Consider the following 21,920-nt stretch of genomic DNA (forward strand, 5'->3'; position numbering starts at 1 on the left):
ATAACAATGCCTCCACCAAGGATATGATGGCTGAACCTGGGACAGGACCTGGAACAGGTAGAAGATTCCTAAACCAAGCCTGTCATCTTCTAAAGCAAATCTCCTGACTTCCATTACGCTGGCCCTGCAGCTGTCACCCAGGACTGTCCCCAACAAAGCGGAATCAGTCACCACTCCATCCTCAGACCCTGATACTCTTCCAGGTTCATATTGGTATGGGGCAGCTCTTTTCTCAGGCTCCTTCCTCACAACTTTGCATGTGTGTGGTGCTCAGGGAAGAAGCCCTCGGTCCACTGTCTGGTAAGTGTCCACCTACCATGCTGGAAAAGCCTACTTGGGGCTGCGTCCCAGGAAACTCGGGGTCCATTGCCAGAATCTAACACCCAAGCCCTCTGTTTGCTCTGATCACAGGTCCAGAAAGAACCTGGACCTGAAACTTGCTTCAGAGATGCCATCCCTAGTGCCTACTTTGCCTGCGGAAGTCAGCCAGGGTGGGCATGTCAGTCCCCTCCCCCAAGTATAAAACTTATACAGAAGAAGCTTCCAGAGCAAAGTGATGCAGCTTCCCTTGATGTGATGAAGATATTGGCTCACCATAGGCCACGGTGAAAAGCATTTGCCCTCAAGATGGTCCATGTCCTTCTCAATCTCTAGGGACAAAGGAAGATTCTTATCTTATTCCTCCTTCCTCTCATCCATCCATCGTTTTTATGAGACAGGATTTCATGTATCCAAGGCTGACCTCAGACTTTCTAGGTAGCCAAGGATGACCTTGAGCTTCTGATCTTGTGCCTGTGCCTCTCAAATGCCAGGATAGCAGATGTGCACTACCATGCCCAGTTTATACAGTGCTGGGAATCAACACTAGGGCCGCATGCATGCTAGGTGTACTGGCTAGTTTTGTGTGTCAACTTGACACAAGCTGGAGTTATCACAGAAGAGGAGCCTCAGATGTGGAAATGCCTCCATGAGACCCAGCTGTAAGGCATTTTCTCAACTAGTGGTCAAGGGGGGAGGACCTATCCCATGGTGGGTGGTGCTGTCCCTGGGCTGGTGGTCTTGGGTTCTATAAGAAAGCAAGCTGAGCAAACCAGGGGAAGGAAGCCAGTAAGAAACATCCCTCATGGCCTCTGCATCAGATCCTGCTTCCTGACCCTCTTGAATTCCAGTCCTGACTTCCTTTGGTGATGAACAGCAGTGTGGAAGTGTCAGCTGAATAAACCCTTTCCTCCCCAACCTGCTTCTTGGTCATGATGTTTGTTCAGGAATAGAAGCCCTAAGACACTAGGCAAGCATTCTACCAACAGAGCAATAACCCCATCGCTGCACACCATTCTTTAACATCCCACCTAAAGTGTGGCTGAAACTCTAGTGGAACCCCACTCTTTCTGGGTGAGAAGGGAGCCCCAGAGAGTTAAAATATTCTGTCACTGCTTTGTCAACTTGGGACCTCGAGAACTACTTTCTCCTGCCCAGCTGTGCAGCACCGCCCTCTCCAGCTGGCTTGACTGGTGCTGAGTTGGATGAATCTGGCTGGGCTGGTGGTCTATTCATGCAGGTGGGTAACTGAGTCATTGTCCCCTGTCAAACCAATAGTTGCAAGCTAGTGTCTATCTGCAGGAAGGCACAGTGCTCCAGGCAGAGTCCAGACAGAGCCCTGAGCACTGCCTCCAGGCCCCTTTCTTCAGCTCTGTCTCTGGCTGGCTGTGGGCAGGTCCCTGGCCATGCCTGCACCCTCTCCTAGCATCCTCTGTAAGATCCTAGCATCCTTCACCACTTGCTGTACCTCCAGGGAAGGAGAACCTCAGAGTATGTTTTGCTCGGGGGACCTCTAAGGTTCCACTGAAAGAGAGGTCTGGCCTAGCCAACCAGCTACCCTCTCCAAGCACACATTGGTTTCCAAGACAGAGAGCCTGGGAGTTACTTTGTTCCTTTTAATCACTAGGAGCCTCTGGTCTATGTTGAGCTCCATACTGCTTTTCTTGCATGTCCTTGAGTGGTAGTCACCAGCCTCCTACTTCTTTGCTTTGGCTTTCTTTCCTTTATTGGCCTTACTGGCCTTAGGAGAGTCCTCTAAGGCCGCCGGGCCAGCGGTGATACAGGGAAGTGGGGGCGGAGGAGCACTGAGACTGAGTGTTTTCTTCTGCAGCCTCAGGTCCAGGATGTCAAAGGCTGCCTGGATCTCGTACTGTAGAAGCTCCTGCAGGCATGCGATCTGGATGTGGATGGCCTCGCTGACCAGCCGCTCCAGAGCCTGCAAGACATATACCAGTGAGCATACTTGGAGGACAGCCAAGGCCCTCCTCCTCCGGTCAGCTGTGGCTCTTCATGGTGGTGGCCATTTTCTGTGGACACACCTCCTGTCCACCAGCTCCCTCCCTCACTAAAGTTCACTGCTTCCTCCCTTCCCACTGCCAAGTTCAGGGTAACAATCTCCGTCTCCTCATGTGTGTCCCTCATTCCCCACATGCTTCTGGAGCCATAAGCCAGCGGTAACCCATAACCCGTGTGGCCATAGTAAGCTCCTCCCACCTCCTGATTGTTCCTATCTCACAGTCCTAGCCCCTTCATTGGAGGGGACAGACGGAGCTTTAGAGGGTAGACTTACCTTCCAACCAGCCAGCTACAAGAATGTGAGCTCAGCCCCCATTTACCATTCTAACAGGACACACTGTGACCCCTTTCACATTCCTGACCCTGCAGTGTCCTGGAGATATGTGAAAGGAGAAGTTACGCATGCTATCTGAATGTGATGAAGGATATATTTTTGGGGTGTGCTGTTGTTTGTAATATATACTTAAAATCTGGTGTACAGTTCATCCCAGAGTATTCCCTAGATTTTACTTAAATATAAAATTAATGGTCTCCCCCCAGCATTAGGAGAAGATTGGACTCCACAAAGAAGTGTGCTTGTCCTATGGTGGTAGGTGTTGAATGCCTCCCTTGGGCTTACTGCCAGAGATCCTAAGCTCTGCCAGAGAGCCCTAAGGAAGATCAAGGGGACTGGAAAGGCCTGGTGGAGCAGTGGAGGGCGTGTTGGGAGCAGGAGTTGCTATCCGGCAGCCTTTGCCTGACCTAGCCTGTAGACTCTGAGGTATCATAGAGCAAGGTCCCTTAAGGACCTGGGGACAGGCTGTTCCTGAGCGTCCTGGACTCCCATTGGATGTCTGTTGTTGTTTTGTGACTGAGTCATGGTTAGCCTTGAACTCCTGATTCTTCTCGCTGAGTGCTAGGATCTTACATGTGTGCCTCCATGCCTGGCTGCCTGCTTTGGATGTCTTCATGTACTTAGATCACATGGTCTTGTCCTTTTACCATGTGTCAGGAGCCTTGGCCCCGGATGAGTGTCATCCAACCTGCTGGGTTATTATTATTTTAGCAATTTCCATACATAGTTTTGAACTTTAAAGGAATACTTACTTCTTTGGCTGACAATCAGAAGCCCAAACTAACCAAACAACAAACAATGGAGCCTTTCAAAACAAACTCTTCAATTTACCTCTCCTGCTGTGCCTGTGTATACTGGGTCTCTCTGTCTCTCTCTGTCCTCTGTCTCTCTCTGTCTCTGTCTCTCTCTGTCTCTCTGTCTCTCTGTCTCTCTCTCTCTCTCTCTCTCTCTCTCTCTCTCTCTCTGTCTGTCTCTCTCTCTTTCTCTGGACCATCTGCTCACACACCTTCCCTGAGTTTAAACCCTGGGTCTCCATGATGACGTTTCTGACTACAGACAAAGGGCACTTCGATATCCCCCATCAGCTCAGAAAGCCATGTTACTTTGATGACACATTCAGTGGTATCTGTCACCAGTCAACGACAATGGGAAAAACCCAAGACTTCAGGGTCAGCATGCCTCCACCAACTGTGAACTCTTCTCCACAGTAGCTTGGTAGCATTGGGCAAGTGATGTTCTCTAGCCCTATTATGTCATCACAGAAATGGGGACAAGAGTTTCTACTGGACGGGGACGCTGTGCAGTGAAGTGCATGCAAGGTCTGTGGGAAATGCTAGATGTCTATGTGGCCCTCTGCCTTCACTACCAAGGCAGACGGTGAAGGAGGCCTGTGAGTAAGTCCCAGCCTGCTGTGTCTCAGAGATCCTGGGGCAAGACCTCACCTCCCTCCTCAGAGTTGGTCGGGGCTGCAGCTGGGTTGGAGCTTCCTCAACCCCAAAGGCCTTCTGCAGCATCTGTGCCTGCTCCATGCGCAGTGTCTCCTTCAGCACCAGCACGTCCGAGCGCTTCTCCGCCTCAGCCGCGCTCAGTTCAGCTACCTGTTGCTCATGTTTCCACACATCCCTGTCTTTGCCATCGGTCAGTGGAAGGGGCTGGGGTGGTGTGCACATCTGCACATGCGCAACTGTCAGGTTGACCTCCTGGTCCTGGCTCAGGACATACTGGTAGAGTCTATAGTGTCGGATGAAAGTGTTGTGGAAATAGTCACAGAGGGCCAGCAGGTGGGTGACATTAAACTGCTTCTGGTAATCTTGGAGCTTCTTCCCCAGTATTGTCACAGCCTCTGTGATGGAGCAGCCTGTGGGTACAGAGCAGTACAGTACAGAGTGTAAATTGGGCTGGGAACCCAGGTTTGACCTCAGAGCCTGCATCCTGACTGATTCTCCAGCACCGCTCACCAGCTCCCAAGAGCTCTGGAGCACGCCTCGTTTCCCTTTTATTTCTTCTGTGGTAACTTGCATGTTTTCTACTTTCTCTCTAGAACTATTTCATCCTTTTGTCTTTAGCCCCCTGCTCTGATGTGCTTGCTTCAACTGTGCTTTGCACTGTTTCAACATCAATTCCTCAGAAAGGAAAAGATGGAGTAACAAGGGATCTCTGCTGTTTGTGGAGAAGGTGGTGACTGGAGGGAGATGTTTCCAGGTTACCGTGATAATGGGGACTTGGGGACAGAGCTGGACAAATAGGCTTCACCTTACCCAGAGTCCAGAAAACAGCACCAACGGTGAAGCTCCTGAGAGAGAGAACGTTTCTCTCCCATGCCTCTTCAGGCCTGAGCCCTCTAGGTGCCTCATTGGTTAGAGGCAGACCTCCATTCAGGCTGCCAGGACCTGACACAGTAATTGGTTCCTTAAGGGGCACGGCAGACTGCTGTGTATGTCTTGGGCAGAGCAAGCAAGATGTGGCTTAAGAACATGACCCTCATACAACCAGGAGAGCCAGTTCTCACAGATGCTATGGCTAAACACAGGGAGCTTGGTCATGTGACTCCTTGCCCTTCTCTGTATGAGGCCACTGTAGGGCCACACATGCTTAGAACGCAGATACCTTTAGTGGCCGTGGAAATCAAGTGCTAGATGCAGGAGTCTGGCTTTCTCCTAAGTTGGGGTGTCTCTTCCTTATCTCTGTCCATCACCCCTTATTCCTCTGGCTCTAGAGGAGTCTTCACTCTGCCCTTCCCCACCTTGGCTCTGCCCATAAGGTGGTGTTGAAAGCTCACCATCTTAGTTCTCCACCTACTCGGGGCTCCTTGAAAGGCTGTGCTGCTCCGTATGGGAATATTGACCATTATCTCATTACAGTGTGGACATGGAGAGGAGGTGGTGTTGCCTTGAAAACAGCAAGTAGGCAGGGACCTGCTTTGCTGAGAGCCTGGTGTATTTTTACATCTATGTGGCTGTGACCAAATCTCACAGATTCAACTTAAGGGAAGAAGGGCTTCTTGGATTCGGGCTCATTTTCATTCTGTCACAGTGGAGAAGACAGGGCATCGAGGCTCTATCTGTGACAGTGTTGTGTGTACAGGGGAGGTTAGTCAAGTGAGAGTAGACCAGAAAACAGAGCACAGCCCAGCACTGGGACAGATATTGGATGTCACCTTCAAATTCATGCTCAGTTCTGCAGCCAGTTAGATCCAGCTCCTAAAGAGTCCACTTGACTCACTGGGACGTGAACATTCCAAACACGACTCTTTAGGGGACATTTCGGATCTAGACTGTTAACGCCCAGGCTTCAGAGGTGAATGAGAAAGGGAGGTGGGTACAGGCTGGAGCTTGACCTTGGAGTAGGCAAGCCCCTTGGTTCAGAGCAGAGCAGGCTCAGTGTTAAGAGTTGTGCTTCTGTCTTAGGGGAAGGCCCTGGCTTAGAGGCCCAAGACACTCACTCTGACCCTTCCTAGCTGGGACACTGACATCTTTCACTTGAATGTAAAGTTGTGGACTGTATATATTTACTTCAAAGGCTTGTTGAAGCTTCCTGGGAGCTACAGGGCAGAGAGCCACAGAGGCTATAGGGGAGGAGCTCTGCTAGACCTTTGAGAGAAGTCTGCCTCCATCTTCTCTTCCTCCCTCTTCTTTCATTGCTTCTGATATCCCTCCTTTCTCCCCCCACCCCCACTGTTCTCTCTCTCCTTCCCCGCCTCCCGCTTCCTATCTTCAGCTTCCTTCTGAGCTCCTCCTACCCTCATTCCAAGGTCAATCTAACTGATTGGTCTGGAGGAGCACTCAGATGACTGTAATCTGAGAAGAAGGGGTTTGGTCAGAGGCTTTGTTCTGGCTAAAAGGGGCAGAGCAAGGGAGGGAAGTCAGCCCAGTGTGGAGAGAAAGAGCTGAGCAAAATGCAGCGTGGCTCAGGTTGGGGGTAATTGGGCTCAGAACAATAGAATCAGGATAGGCCGCAGCAAGTGTTGGTGACAAAGTAGGTAGCAAGAAAATGGGAGGGACCCATGGGCCATGCTCAATAGCTATGCTTAGATTTCAGGAGCGGACACTTGGGAACATCTGGGCAACAGGTTAGAGGTGAGCAGAAACAAGTTCTTGGACGTAGGACGTCTGTGAGCAGGAGTAGCAGGCCGTGATGGAGAGAGAACTGAAGCGTATGGGATCACTTGGAGCAGGTGCTGGTTTGGCTCACCAACCAGAGGCTCTTGGCAGCTGCCACATGGGGAACAGTGACTTACCAATGCCTAGTGTCCCTTGCTACCCTATTCTTGTCAGGGCTAGGTATCTGAGTATAGAAGATTCCTCTATTGCAAAGACAGCCAATAGACAACAACTGCATCCCCCGGAACACTGTGAGGAGAGTACTTGTGCTCTGAGGAGCAGCTGGCCCCTTACCTGGGTACTATCCCAGCTCCCTCCTGCTGTGCCTTCTTTTGCTGCTACTTGCCCGAGCAACTCTGATGTGTCACCTGTATCCACTGCATTTCTTGTGGTTGTGACCTAATGCCAGGCAGAGGCAACTGGAAGGCTTATTTGGGCTCACCGCTTTAGTCCCTCACAGTAGGAAAAGCATGGTGAAATGGGACAGTCAGTGGTGTGGGAAATATAGCAGAAGCTATCTCATTTGGTGGCACGCAGGAAGCAAGATGAGAAGGAACCAGAGGCAAGCATCCCCTTCAAAGGCCTTCTTCTGGTGACTACTTCCACCTAATCTACTCCTCCTAAAGGTTCCACAGCCTACAAAAGAGGGACAGAGCTGAGGACTGAGTGCTCAAAACCCAAGTCTGGAAGATGTTACATATTCAACCCTAACATCATTCAAATTCTCTGGCCTCTTTTCATCTTGCGTTTTTACACACACACACACACACACACACACACACACACACACTTTCCTCTTTATTTTTAAAATTTTTATATACTGGGCTATTTTCGTTCAAGTGGGTAACGTACTTTGAGCACCTCCCATACTGTTACCTTTCCCCCACTTCCTCCCCTCCCTCTCCATCAGCCCCCATGGCGTTCCTCAGTCAGTGTTGCTTCAACTTTGGTGCCACCCGTGCATATATGATGGTGACTCCATCACAAACACAGGGAACAGTGAAGCAGGAAAGACAAAGGACCCGGATAGAAACCCACGCAGCTTCAGCGTGAGAGTCTAAAAGATTACACTGGAGAACAGACTGCTTCTTCAGCAAACAGTGCTAACAAATCTAGGTATCCACATGCAGAATGAAACCAGATTCCTGTCTCTTGTACATTAGTTTGTTAAAAGTCCGAATGAGTCAAGGGGACCTTCAATGGGACAAAATAAAATAAAATAAAATAAAAAATCCGAGCTCGATGTTCTGATGCTCAGTTCTACCAACAACCCTGATCCTTAGCATTGATTTTTCCCCCCCTGGGCTTCTTGAGCATCACAGACATCCTGGTTAGTGGAAGGGAAAGACTAGGCCCAGTGGAAGCCCCTGACTGCCCCTGCCTCTCAGCTCTGCACTTTAGAATCCCCAGGACCTTTCTAGAATGCAGATAGTTCCTTCCACACATGGCCTTCCCTCATCCCCTCACCTGAGACTGGTTGGGGGGGGGGGCTGCTTTTAGAATTTCTTCTTTGCATCTGGGATCAAAGCCAGGAGATCTCAGCCTCTGGATAAAAGGTGACCAGCAGGGTTCGGGATTTAGCTCAGTGGTAGAGCGCTTGCCTAGCAAACGCAAGGCCCTGGGTTCCGTCCCCAGCTCCGGAAAAAAAAAAAAAAAAGAAAAAGAAAAAAAAAAGGTGACCAGCAGGAAACAGAGCCTCTCCTCTCTGTGATCACTTCCTGGCCATCACCCTCCTGATGCTGGGGCCTTTCCTTACTTGGGCGTGAGTCTGGGGCTGCTCAGATTTGTAGGCATTTTGACAGATTCATTTCTTCTTTTGGAGGGGGTGGTAGTGGTTGAAAAATGGTGTGAAGGTCACGTGCAGGCTGCAAATTGCCAAGAGCAGAGGATGTAAGTATAAACACCCATGATGCTCTCAAGGTCCAGGAGTTGAGCCTGCAAGAAGTACGGAAGGGGTTGCCAAAGGGTGTGTGGGTGCCGAACAGGAGGTGGCGGGGGGGGGGGGGGAGTTCCTCAGGCTGAAGGAATGTATAGAATCCTTAAGTTTCTTCCAGTAAAGCACTACAATGTAGCCCCAGGGCCCCCGGGGTAGTGAAGCAAGAAGAGTTTGAATGGGCTTCAGATTGAGAAGCCAAGTAGAGAGACCACCAAACAAGTGATCCTAGGTGAGGGCCAGCATGTTCCAGTGATATGAGCCGTCAGAACCTCTCAAGGATCCTCACGATAAACTTGCCAGAAGGGGCTCTGTTCTGCCTGCAGCCTGGCCTGGCCCAGCACTGGGGTCTTGCTCCTCTATGTAGGTGGCCATGTCTACTGCTTTCCCCAAGGCCATCCCGTCCTCTGCAGCCCCAGCATCCACACTCAGAATTCAGGGTTGCATCATGACATCTGTTAGGCCCAGCCATGCCTGAATCTTCCCGAGATTGTCATACATCTTTCTTGAAAGGCAGGAAAACACTAATGCAGCCTTGACCTGGGTCAACTGGACAAATCCCTGGTTGACTCTGAACTCCACCGGAGACACTGTCTGGGCTCAGTAGACCTTGTCCCTTGCTGCTGAGAGGTGTGCAGTTGTCTCCTCATGTCCTAGTGACTCAGCATGGAGGGATTAAGTCGCAGAAGTCTCTGGTAGAAGCAGGCAGAGCTGGGCCTGCACACTGCTCTTCAATAACAGGGAGTGGCCTTCATTTGCATTGGCCACTGGGAACTTCCTGAAGTCTGTCCCCAAACCCCTGGAGGCCCACACCTGTGAGGAGGAGCAGAGTGGAGGAGGAGAGGAATGATGGGAGAAAGGTGTGGGGGAGGATCTGCCGATGGCAACACAAGACGCTTGCTCGCTCCAGCCTTGGGCATAAGGAGCTGGATGGAGAGCACTGACGTCTCCATAGCAGCACAGAAGAGGAGCTGGGCCTGAGGGTGGGGAGGATATAGGAACAGTGAAGAGGGGCTGATCTTTCTGGATGGATACCGGATGACTTATGTGTCTCCGACAAGATAGTCTGGTTGTCTTGTTTTGGATCCAAGGCAGAAGAGTCAAGCCAGGACAACCTGACAACTTGACTTTCCCAGTACCTGAGCAACAGAGGCTAGCCTACAAGATGAAGCTCAGCCTGTCACCTCTATCCAGCACCATTCTGTGTTCTGTGGCACCCAGTAACCCATGTGGTGACAACCGAGGCAGCATTATCATCAGGGTTGGAGAAAACCACAGTGCCACACCGCATGGATCTGTGTCACTTGGGCTCCTGAGCCCCTCTCAGTTCAGGCAGGCTCACACTGACCCATGGGGCATATTAAAACTCAGAGAGAGGATGAGTGATTCACTCAAGGAGAAACAGTTGAGGATTGGCAGTCAGAATTCAACCCAAGCCACTTGTCTCTAAGTGGTTTCAGGATCTCTTTGTAGACGTTTAGAGGTGGTTGCAAGAAAGGAGGTTGTTCTGCAGTGGGCTCTACTTCAACGATGCATAATCTGAGCCAACGACCCCAAAAACAAACTGATCCAAGGAAACTGAGCAGTTTCAATATGCTTTGAGCTCAGTTTAGTCATCAAAAAGGTGGAGTGAACACAGTGATTTCGAGTCTCCTTGGGGTAGATCATCTCTCTGGACCAAAGGATCTTGTTCTATAGATGGATAAACTGAGGTCCAGAAAAAGGATGGGACCCTTCTCAGCCCAGGGATCAGGACCCAGCATTGGAGTTTGTTTCAACCCCTAACCTGGGGAAGGGACGTGTTTCTTCTACTTCTTGCCCCTGAACCCTGGAGCTTCTTGTGGTTAGAATTTTCTCTGAATGTACCTGGCCACAGGTACAGGAAAGGAAGGGATAGGAGGACAGAAGACAACATTCTGCTGTTGTCCTGAGAGTGTTCTCTGTGCCTTCTCTGCTGACTAGTGGCTAAGGACACACGACATTTTTAGATGACACTCGTGAGATTTCTGAACCTTTGCCTGGCCCCATTTCCATGTCACCTGTCCCTGGGTCTCTGAGATGCTGGCTCCCTTTCTCTTTGGGGCAAGTAGTCCCCTGAGGAATGCCCCCTTCCTGCAGAGACCAGTGATACTGCAGGGACAGGGGACTAGGTTGTCAAGTTGCAAAACCCCTGAGGAAGACCTTCAGAGTGCCTCTCAGGCTGCCAGGCTGAACCTCCCCTCTGCCCTGGCCTTCAGATTGAGGACCTACAACCTTCCCCTCATCTCTGTCCCTAGTGGTTGATAGTCCCTGTGGCTCCCCTACACTGAGCTCAGGATGGCTTTGACACTGGGAGCTGAGCACAGAGTCTGGCTTCAGTGAGCAGCTCGGTGAGCCCATGAGAGCCCAGGCTGAGGAGTCAGGAGGATGCAGCTCACACCTGGTCGCAGCATGCCCTCACTTGCACAGGTGATCCTCTTTAGAAATCAGTGTTTTTATCTGGAAAATGGAGCCAATAAAAATCTTGCCTTGTCAGGTCCACAGAGAGTGACTGTCACAGGCTGCCCATAGTAATAAGTAATGTGCTCATATGTGTTCATCCTCTTCCTCCCCCTTAGGCCTCTACCAGCACCTCCCTGGGGATAATCTTGAATGTGTGTCTCTAGAGGTGCAGTACCAGGTTAGGCCCTGAGTCCTGGATACAGAGTGACTGCCATCTGGTGCCTCAGTGGTCACCTGGTGGCAGGTGTGGGAAATGGGACATGGGATTCTAAAGTGCGCTGTTGGATGGGTTGGGAATAGAGCGGGTGACCTCCTGGATCTCTTTCCGCTCTAAGAAACCATGGGGATTTCCATGGAGCTGACAGTTCTCTGAGCCATAATGGGCTGTGGTGGGTGCCGGGAGCCAAGCTCTGCAGTATACCACAGCTTACTAAGGGAGCCCCAACTCTGCAGTCCAATCATTTTAACTGCCACCCCTGTCCTAGATGAAACAACCAAATAATCCTCCTGTGTCAAGGACATGACTCTGTACCCAGCCTGCCAATCAGCTATTGTATACACCAGCTCTCCCCTGGATGCTGGGGCTTAGGCTGGCTGAGGAAGGTCAGGAATAAAACAGAGAAGATCACAGTCAAGAGCTGGAGGACTGGCCTGCAGGAGACCTGCACATCTATCAGTAGGTGGCATGCATAGCTTGCAAACACAGCTTGCTCTTTTAATTTGGCTCGAGACATGGACCCCATTGAACCCCTCCCACTGGTGACTGGTATTAGTCCTGAGGCTCATGCAGGTGACCCAGTTAGGAGCACAGCCCCAGGCATCATACCTGGTCCTTGTGCCAGCTTCCCATCCCACTTGAGGAAGGGGTCACTCTCAGGCTACCTGTCTACCTCTCAGGCCTACGATACATCCCATGCGCTCAAAGTCCTTGACCCAAATGCAAAGTCAACAGGTAGGGTGTGGATTCTGAGTCAGACGCAGACCTAGATTCAAATCTTGAACCCATTTACCCCAGTTGCATTCTTAGGAAAGTTGATTAATCTCTCTGGGCCTCAGCATCTCACTTTTAAAGCAGGGAAGATGGTTGATGCCATACGTAATGCTAGACTTTTCCCGTGGCAAGCAGAGGGTCTGGCCATGGAAGAATGTTTTGTGTGGCAATCCTGTCAACATAGTTAGCAGTGACCCCACTTTGCACAGTGGTTGAGTATCTCACCTTCACCCACCCTGAACTGTTCTTCTTTTTTCTTTTAATATAGACTCCTGTGGTAAGTCAAGATGGATTCCACCTCAAAACCTCCTGCCTCAACCTCCCAAATTCTGGGATTATAGATGTATGTCATAATATAGACATGTCACCTCAACTGGCTTTCTTCTTCAAATTTATGCATTGGACACCTAACTTCCAACCCCCAAAAGCTCGAACTGTTTTGTTTTGTTTTATTTTATGGAATAAAGCTTTAAAAGCAGTTGGTGTTAAATGTCATGTAGTCTGTAAACGAGGCCTAGTATGAGAAGTGGACATATACAGATGGGGACCATGGGAGGACGTGGGAGATGATAGGTGCTAGAGGCCAACGAGAATAGTCTTAAGAACAGGAGGACTACAAATGCCTCCTCTTGGACTTACAGCTGCCAGAACAGTAAGGAATGAGATATACGTCGCTGACTCTTACGGTCTATGGTGATTGCAAGGGCAGCCTGAGGTATCCTATTCACTCAGGGAAATGTCTAAAGTGAGAGTTGCCAGTTTGTCCCAAGAAACATTTTACATCTCCACCAAAGACCTTGGTGGAAACCTTGGCAAAGAAACTCTATCTAATGTCTCCATCCTGGCCTGGCCTGAGGCCCCTGATCAGTCTGTCCCAAGCAGCAGGAAATGACATCTGTTCTCTGCTTCGCTGGCCTGGAGTGCTGTAGGGTGAGGGTACAGAAGTTGTGCATGGCCATGAGCGCTATGCTGGGTAACCTGATGAGTCATTGCTTATTCCAGGTCTGGGTTGCTGGGGACAGGCAGGTGTCTGCCTTCCCACCCTCTGGTGGCCTGGTGACATTTCCTGGAGAATCAGGAGTGGCATGGGTGGAACTAGAGATACCAGGACCATGATACACATCGCTCTGCCTCTGTCAACTGCTTCTCTAGTCTGCCTTCCTCCTAGCCCCAGGATTTTGTGGCCAGGCAATAGGTCAGGAGTGTCTTCCTACTCCATGTGTCCATATTGTCATGGTGACAAAAGGTGGAAGCAGGTAGTTAGCCGGGGAGAGTCCTCCAGGCGATCAGAGGGCAGGGGCTGCAGAGGGAAACGAAGGTAGCCGAGGCTATCCCAGCTCCCTTCATCTCTCCTTCCTGCCCCTGGCTTCCCGAGCAGCCCCATATCTGTAGCACCCTCTTTTCTCCTGAGCCTCCTATGCACTTTCCTGCCCTTCTTTCTCTACCAGGATGTGCCCGACTGGAAGAACTCTGCCACTTGACCCCCATGGTTGATGATCTCACCCTAGGCCAGGAGGCAGCTGGATGTGAGTTGTCCGGCCTTCCCGGAGGCTGGTCCAAGAAGGTGCCAAGTACAGACCTCTTTCTTCTGGCCTGGAATCGAGGCCAGGAGATCCTGGGAGCCCTTTGCCAGGATGGAATCAGCTTATGCTTTTGAATAAAGGGCCGCCCTTTCCCTCCCAGTGCTGGGCTCGATTGGGCAAGGAGATAAGCTGAGTTGGCAGCCGTCCTGGCAGGGCTCTGAATCACTGTTGTGCAAACACGGCCCCTCCTTAAACGCTGCCTGCCAATGCCCTCATCCGCCGCGCAACCATCCTTAGCCTAGGCTACCCACAACAAAGCACCCCAGGGAAGCCACCTGCCAAGAAGAGCGGCAGCCAGAGTGGATGAGGCCAGCCTGTGGCCCCCACTGCCTGCATCCTATGCCAACACCTGTCGTAGATGTGATGATGTACCTAGGAGGGGCTGGGCGGGATGCAGGATAGAGACTCGGGAGCCCTCATCAGGACAGTGCACACTTTCTCCACTCCTGCAGGTAGGTGGTGGTGCTTGTGTGCACACTTGCCAGGGTAGGTCATGGCCCATGGCAGCTGGATTAGAAGGCACTTGGAGATTTCCTGGGCTTCCTTTGTGCTGACCCATAGCCTGAACCCATCTGCAGATGAAGGGAAGATAAGCAACGCCTTGTCTGGCTCCTTATCCTGAACCATTAGCTTTTCATTTAGTCCACTGCATCAGGACAGAACATCCCGCAGGGTGACTGACCAGGGTGTGCGGAGACAAAGTTGGAGTTTACAAACACACCCTCTGTCCGAGTTGGTGTTTTCTCTGCCGGTGAGAACCCCCTTCCCCAGGAGCTCCTAATAAATGAAGGCCAGATTCGCTTGAAGAAGCCAGCATAGTAACTGACTGTTTCAAACATAATTATGCGGGACCGGGAAGAAAGTTATCTATGCACAGGCACTACTCTCTGATTACCAGTTCCATCCGACCCAAGCTTGGGGTGGGTAGGAGAGATTTCCATGCCCAGGAAACAATACCAGGCCGTAATGCTGGAGGGGGGATAATAGAATGGACTGTGTTTGTCTGGTTTATCTCAAACCATAGAAAAAATTTTAAAAGTTAGCATCTGTAGGGAAAAAAGCAGCTACTCACTTTGACAACAGACTTCAAAGTGTGGTCAGTGACTGTCCAAGTCAGCCAACTTCAACATGGTTAATATAGCGAACGCTGCTTCTGGGTTGCAGTTTTTCTGTTCATTCCTTTAAGCTTTCCCCCACTACTTTAATTTATTGACGGGGTTATTCACGGTGTTTGTCAGTCAAGTTATTTCTGTTATTCATGATGCTGTCTACCTCAGCTTTGCTTTGTTTCCAATAAGGGGTGAGTGGTATAGAGACTTCTGATCAGCTTCCTGCGTTTCACGGATTTGGCCCCTGGAGTGTGAATCCTATCACAAGAGGCACTGTGCACGGTGGGGAAATGCAGTCACCTCCTTACTATAGAGAGAGGTGTTTTTACTGCAGTCTGCATTTGTGAAGGAGAAAGTGTCTCAGGATTTCAGCTCTCTTAAGAGCCAAGTGGACAGTGGTGAGCTGATGTGTGTGTGTGCGCGTGTGCGTGTCCATGTGTTAGTGGTGTGCAGACCTACACATGCATGTATGGAGGCCAGAGATTAATGCTGGATGTCTTTTTAGTTGTTTATCTTTTGAGACAAGGCCTCTCATGGAACTGGATCTTAAACATTTTGCTAAGTCCCTGGGATCTACCTGACTCCAAACCTCTGCTGATTCCTAACCCCCAATGTTGGGGGTATAGACAGACACCACAACGCCCTGACTTTATGAGGTTGCTGAGGACCCCAGCTCAGGCCCTCACACTGGGGCAGCAAGCAATCTAGCAATTGAACCATTCCCCCCAGCCCAACTTTTAAGAATTTTTTTTTTTTGGTTCTTTTTTTCGGAGCTGGGGACCGAACCCAGGGCCTTGCGCTTCCTAGGTAAGCGCTCTACCACTGAGCTAAATCCCCAGCCCCAAGAATTTTTATTTTTTGCAGTTTCACCATTCAGGATCATGGCCCAACAGTGAACCTGGATGGATGGTTTGGATGCGACCAGAAGGGAGAGAAAAGAGAGACCAAGATCAGAACTAGTGTTGGGCAGAGTTGAGATGGAGCAGTTCTCCATCACTCCAACAGAGACCAAATCATAGGAATCATACAGAAGACCCAGAGTTCCGAATGGGTGGCCAGTCCAGGGAACAGCCCCCCCAGCAGTGGGGGTGACCATAACACTTGCCTTCCATGCTTGTGAGAGTGTTCTAGCTTACAGCCAAGTAGGCATGGCTTCTGGAATGCTTTCCCCTTGTGACCCCTTTGTACCCTCACCAAGTTTATTTTGAGAGCGAGTCTCACCTTGTAGCCCTGGCTGGTCCGGGCCTCATTATGTATACTGTGTAGACCATGCTGGCCACATGCTCACAAAGACCCCATCTACCTCTGCCTGCCAAGGGCAGAGATGAAGGTGTTTGTCACCATCCCCAGTTTCACGCCCTCCAAACGTAACAGGACTCTAACTACGTAGCTAAAGAAAATGGTATGCAAATCAAACATTTATCCATTATTATAATTTTAGATATGGTTCAGTAGATGTAATTTTACAACTGATTAAGTATTACATTGAATTTATATGTTAATGGGATGATCTACTTGTTTATTTAAATATAAAAATGAAATTTTGGATGAATATTTGATACTGTAGAATATAGAATATTTTCAAAATTTTTCAGATTCAATTAATATTTTGATTTTACAGTGCCGCGAATGTTTGCTTCAAATAAATGTGCAATGAAAATGACAGAAGCATATCCAGGGTCCTTTCAGAAATTGGTTGAAAATTTACTCTAATCTGAAGCCCAAATCACTGAATGATATTCCTATGAAATTTAAGTCAGCAACTCAAATAGCAATTTAAAAAACCAAACCTTCTAATACAATACAATCCAAAGTGCCCTGGTGTGACACACACGAGGAGTGACGGTGGGAAATATACTCTTCGCTTTTAGTAATTAAGCCATTGTACTTCCTTAATGGTCCTGCAGTGACCAGTTCACTCCTGGAGGGACACCCTTTGAGGAGCACAACCATCGTGGGGACAACCTGCTGTCCCAGGACACAGAGGAGAAGTCCGTGAAAGGTTCCGGGAGGGGGCTGATACACTTGGTTTATGTAAGCAGAGGAAAGCTAATGCCCTGAGCATCTCGGGGCAGTGTGGAGTGCTACAAGACAAGTGCAGCCTTGGAGATCAGGGATGGGGAGCAGAGCCCAGGGCTGTGCTGTTGCTGAGCTTGAGGTCCCTGGCTCCTGAGGGCGCCCATGTGCCTTCAGTGCCACTCTTTACCTTTGGTTTCCCTGAGCAGCTCTTCTGTGAACTTGACCACCTGGACCACCTCGACCCATGGGAAGCCTTTGCCCACAGCAAAGATGACACTGTCATAGAGGGTGTCCAGCAGTATGCTCCGGCGGGCATCCCTCAGCTCATCAAACTCCTCCCAGTTCAGGAGCCTCCGAAGGTGCTGTCGCCCCTGAGGTTTCTGCAGGGTAAAGGAGACAATGTCATCACTGGACATGACACTGATATGGGGTCGGTCACACTTACATCCTGAGAATAGCCAACCAGCCATGTGAAGGCACCAAGGAAGAATCAGGCTTTGGTTTCTAGACAGATGTACCTCCCCTTTTCTGGGGATTTGTTCTTTTGGGTGCACTCCCGAGTGTATTGGTACACATGTGTGTGTGTGCTCACGTGTGTGGTTGGTACACGCGTGTGGGTGTGCTCCTGTGTGGGAGAGTATGAAGGAAGCCTCAGGTATTAGTCATCACTCATAGACCTCTTTGGGTTGGATGGGTCTCTCACTAGCTTGGAACTTGTCCTGTTCATTGCCTCTTACCTCCCATGTTTTGGGATTATAAAGTTCCAGCACCACCCATGGGTGCCTATGGAATACACTCTGGGGATCAGACTCAGTCAGGTCCTTGTGCTTGTGTGGCAAGCGCTTAACCAATTTAGCTCTCTCCCTAACACCATTTACTCCTTTTACTAACATTCCTTTCTTCAAGAGCTCTCATGCTGTTCAGAGCAGCCCTGGGTTTGTGTACCTCCAACAAGCCTCAGGTTTCGAATTAGGATTCCTCCCTTCTGTTCCCTAAAAGAAGTCAATTTCCCTTTGAGACTACTTTCAACTGGCTAACCCGACGCATTCATGCCAGGGTGTAAATGACTGATGAAGAAGAGGTTTAATAAGGTGATGTTCAACTTGGTGGAAGCTCAGGCACTCTTGTGGGCTGAGTTAAGACTGATAGGTTAAGCTTTGCCCTCGGTGTTTTGTAGTCTTTCTAGAAGGGTTGTATCGAAGGAGAAGCAAGAGCCAATTCAATGATAAGAAACGGGGAGCTGTAGAGGCCTGCCATACACAGGAGTCCTGCTCCCCAGGGTAGGAGGCCCTAAGTGGAGGACCATGGAGAGCAATGGCAAACCCCATGACAGGGAACCTAGAGCTGCTCTTGGCTCCCAGAAGTTTCTGTTTACCACATTCCTCTGAGCAATGCAGACCCTCCCTGCAGCTCCCATCAGCAAGAGTCCTTTTGTCCTTCCTCACAGATCAAAGGGCTGTTGGAGTCCAAGGAATCAGGCACTGTCTCCTCTTTCCTCCCCTATCCATAGGCTGCTCCATAGTCTAGATTTTCCTGTGGGCTCAAAACAGCCTATGACTCTAGAATTCCAGCCTCAAGCATCCATTGCACCAGATTCAGGAGCAGGGACTCTGGAATTCCAGCCTCAAGCATCCATTGCTTGAGGCGCCCTCAGAGGTGATGTGCAGGCATGTTAAAAGTGCCACTCAAGGAGACAGCATCCATGAGCTTCACTGGTATACCTCCCCACCATATCCACCAGAGCAAACGTCTCTAAGAACCCAGATCTTCACCTGAAACTGGAAGACTTCCTTCACTCCCTGGGGTGTTAGGAGTGCCATGGCCCTGACTCCTCCCAGTTGCTAGGAGACCTCACTGGGACTTCCTCAGTTCCTGGAACCCTGGCAAAGAAGGCTGGCTTTGTTATGTCATGGGGTCCCTGGGCTCCTTCTAGTTCCTTTCATACTGGTCCTTCAGAAGTCCCTTGCTGTAGATCATCCTTGTGCAGTTCAGGGATGCCCCTTTATTGTCAGCCTCAGCTGTCAACCTATTCTCCATCATGTGCATGAACGAGTATGTGCAACACACACACACACACACCCCTTCATTCGACACATCCTGTTAATTGCAGTCTAGGTCTTCCTGTCCTTCTACAGGTCAGACTTATCTCCATACCAACCTTCACATACATACCTCATTCCTTCAGGATCTAACCCAATCAACCCCTACCCCTACCCAGTGGCTTCCATAATTCTATGCTTTCAATATCATGACTTTGCTTTGAGGACCCAGGGGGCAGCTAGGCAGGGGTGCCCTGGTTGCTGTGCCTAAACACTAAATGCTAGAAGTGAGGACTGATCTCCCCTGTCCTGGTAGCACCTGAGAACTTAAGGAACAACTATGGCTCTCCCCATCTCAGGCGCATGTCCAGAGCCCCAGTGGGAGGGCCTGAGATGTTCTTTCTTGTGCTGGTTTGTTCTGTCAGCTTGACATAAGCTAGGGGTCACCTGGGACCCTTGAGAAAAATGTTTTCATCAGATTGGCTAATAGGCAAGTCTGCGGGGCATTTTCTTGATTAATGGTTGATGCAGGAGGCCCTAGCCCACTATAGGTGGTGCCATCATGGAGCAAATGGTTCTGGAATGTATAAAAACCAAACCAAAAAAACCCAACAAAAAAGGGGCAAGCTGAGAAAGGGCAGTGAGCACGATTTCTCCATTGTCTCTAGTTTAGCTCCTGCCTTCCAGGTTCCTGCTTTGACTTTCTGCCTTGGCTTCTCTCTACTATGGACTGTGACCTATAAGCCAAACAAACCTGTTTTTCACTAAGCTGGCTTGTCAGTGTTTTATCATAGCAATAGAAAGCTAACTAAGGGGCTGGGGATTTAGCTCAGTGGTAGAGCGCTTACCTAGGAAGCACAAGGCCCTGGGTTCGGTCCCCAGCTCCGAAAAAAAGAACCAAAAAAAAAAAAAAAAAAAAAAGAAAGCTAACTAAGATACTTGGTGGTGGAGAGTGAGGGAAAGAATCTTTATCTTTTCTCACTGCCTTTAAAATGCACCCTGATCCTTTTCCCTGCTGACTACCTAGCCAGGGGAATTTAAAGATGGCCATGTTTTACATCTTGCTGTGCTGGGGGCCGAGCTTCTTACTGGAGATCTCTAAATAATTTTTCATGCTGACCATTCCTCCTGAGCCCCCACACAAATATATGCATGTTATCAATTATGTAGATTTGGCTGAGCCATGGTATGTAGGCATTTAATCAAACTCCAAGCAAGGTACTGCTAAGTGGCACTTAGTAGGTCTTTGACATCTGCAGCCAGCTCAGGGGAACAGGGGAAGGTGAGGAAAGGGTTTTAGGAACAAGATACAAAGCCAGTGCATATTCTTGGCCTTTTCTTTCTCCCTCTTTCTCATTGGAACAGATACACGGTGAGGCTTCAGCCAGGCTGTAGATGGTGGGAGCAAGGCTGGCTTAGGGGAGGCTTGCTAGAGTTTGCAAAAACCATTTTGCTTCCTTCGTTGTCTTCCCACCAGGGGTGTAGAGATGACTGTCTAGCAACAGGAATCATGCTGTAAGTACAAGACTGAGAATCCCACCCTGGGTTCCCTAAGGACATCAAGTCTACTGTATCTCCATTGGCTGCCTGAGACAAGCCTGTCCTAGATGAGAGACAGGAAGCAATACCCCGTATGTCTGGTTTCAGGTGTTGGTGTCTGGTTTTAGAGTTCCCAGCAGCTGCAGTCAACCCTCAGCGCTGCAGGCTTGCTTTTCTGAGGCTTCAGGTGGGTCAAAAGAGGTCATCAGGAGGTGGGCCAAGCAAAGAGGAGGGGCTCTTGCTCACAGAAAGCAAAGTGATTTGCCGGAACCAGGAAGCAGAGGCAAGGAAGTTCAGGATGTCTCTCCTGTCACCCATGTGAGCTGCATGGCCCACTTCCTGTAAGGACCATGAGAAAGTGACAGTCTGCCAGTCATCTGTGGAGAGTTTTTTTTAGGACTACAGGAGGCTGGGAAATCTGCTCCTTGACGCAGTGGAACCAGGGCAGAGGGTGGTGCTGATGTGGGTCTATCCCACTTGCACACATCTCGACATCAATTCAACCTGCCAGAGCTTGAAGCTTATGGAGCAACTGGGAGCCTAGCTGGTTCCAGGGAAGGACAAGAAGCATCATCCCAGGGGACTATGTCAATCTGGTCTCGTAGCTGGGAAGGGAGACAAGCAGCCCAGAGACTATCTCTGGGATAGTCACCTTTAGTACTTCCTTTCTTCATCCACCTGCTCACTCAGAACAGCCACTGGGCATGTAAGAAATGCTTGGCCACATTAAGAACGAGCAGTGATTTGTGCAGTGGAGCCACAGTCATTTGGGGAAGTACAACTTCTGGCAATTGCCAGGAGAAAAGATGCAGGCGCTAGAGAGCATAGCCTGTGTGTGCCTACTCGTGCATGCCGTGCACTAAGCTGTGTCCCTTGGCCCCTCCTTCCTGTGTTGAAGTCCTTAGTTGTTCAGGATGCAAATATGCTTGCACATAGAGTCTTTAAAGATACAATGCAGGTAAATGAGAGTTTTAGGATGGACCTTCATCCAGTGTGAACACCTCGATCTTGAACTCCCAATCTCAGGAAATGGAAGTATGAGTCCCTATTGGAAGGGGACAATAGGCAGAAAGACCATGTGAGGACACAGATATCTGAAAGCCAACAAGGGATGCATGCCCTAGAAAGAACTGGTCATGTGGACACTTGACTTTGGACATCCAAACCCCGGAACTGAGCACATATCTGCTCTTGGAGTACTTTGGTGTAGAGCATGCTGTTATAGCAACCTGAGCAGACATATAGTGTATGGTTGTTGGCTCTTTGTGGGATGGTTGGGATGACGTCAAGGGGGAGGGTCCAGGGTTTGGAGCCAAGCAGTTGCTGTGCCTCCTGTAGAGAAGGCAGCTCTTACCCACATCTTGAAAAGAGGAGCGTGAGAAGGGAACTGGAAGGAAGATCCAGGAAACAGGAGGGTCCACCATTGCAAAAACCAAGTATTATCTGTAGCTTCTGCTG

General features: G+C 49.8%; 1 protein-coding gene across 1 annotated transcript; it reads right to left on the minus strand.

The window, feature by feature from the left end:
* Positions 1 to 1,876: 1,876 nt before the first annotated feature.
* C15h8orf74 (similar to human chromosome 8 open reading frame 74) lies at positions 1,877 to 18,750 on the minus strand. The gene is made up of 4 exons (NM_001109103.1): positions 18,657 to 18,750; positions 17,072 to 17,264; positions 4,111 to 4,526; positions 1,877 to 2,254 (listed from the first exon to the last, which is right to left on the minus strand). The coding sequence occupies exons 1-4, from the start codon at positions 18,702 to 18,704 to the stop codon at positions 2,015 to 2,017; spliced, it is 897 nt and encodes a 298-aa protein (NP_001102573.1). The 5' UTR covers positions 18,705 to 18,750; the 3' UTR covers positions 1,877 to 2,014.
* Positions 18,751 to 21,920: the final 3,170 nt, after the last annotated feature.

This window comes from Rattus norvegicus, chromosome 15 (genome assembly GCF_036323735.1).
Source record: "Rattus norvegicus strain BN/NHsdMcwi chromosome 15, GRCr8, whole genome shotgun sequence".
Taxonomy (NCBI): domain Eukaryota; kingdom Metazoa; phylum Chordata; class Mammalia; order Rodentia; family Muridae; genus Rattus; species Rattus norvegicus.

Excerpts from the sequence above, each read along its gene's own strand:
- C15h8orf74 (NM_001109103.1), bottom strand. The coding sequence starts at position 18,704 with ATGGCACTCCTAACACCCCAGGGAGTGAAGGAAGTCTTCCAGTTTCAG. Across the intron at positions 17,265-18,656 it reads AGGAAGTCTTCCAGTTTCAG|AAACCTCAGGGGCGACAGCA; the intron begins GTGAAGATCTGG and ends TTTACCCTGCAG. Across the intron at positions 4,527-17,071 it reads GCTGCTCAGGGAAACCAAAG|GCTGCTCCATCACAGAGGCT; the intron begins GTAAAGAGTGGC and ends CTGTACCCACAG.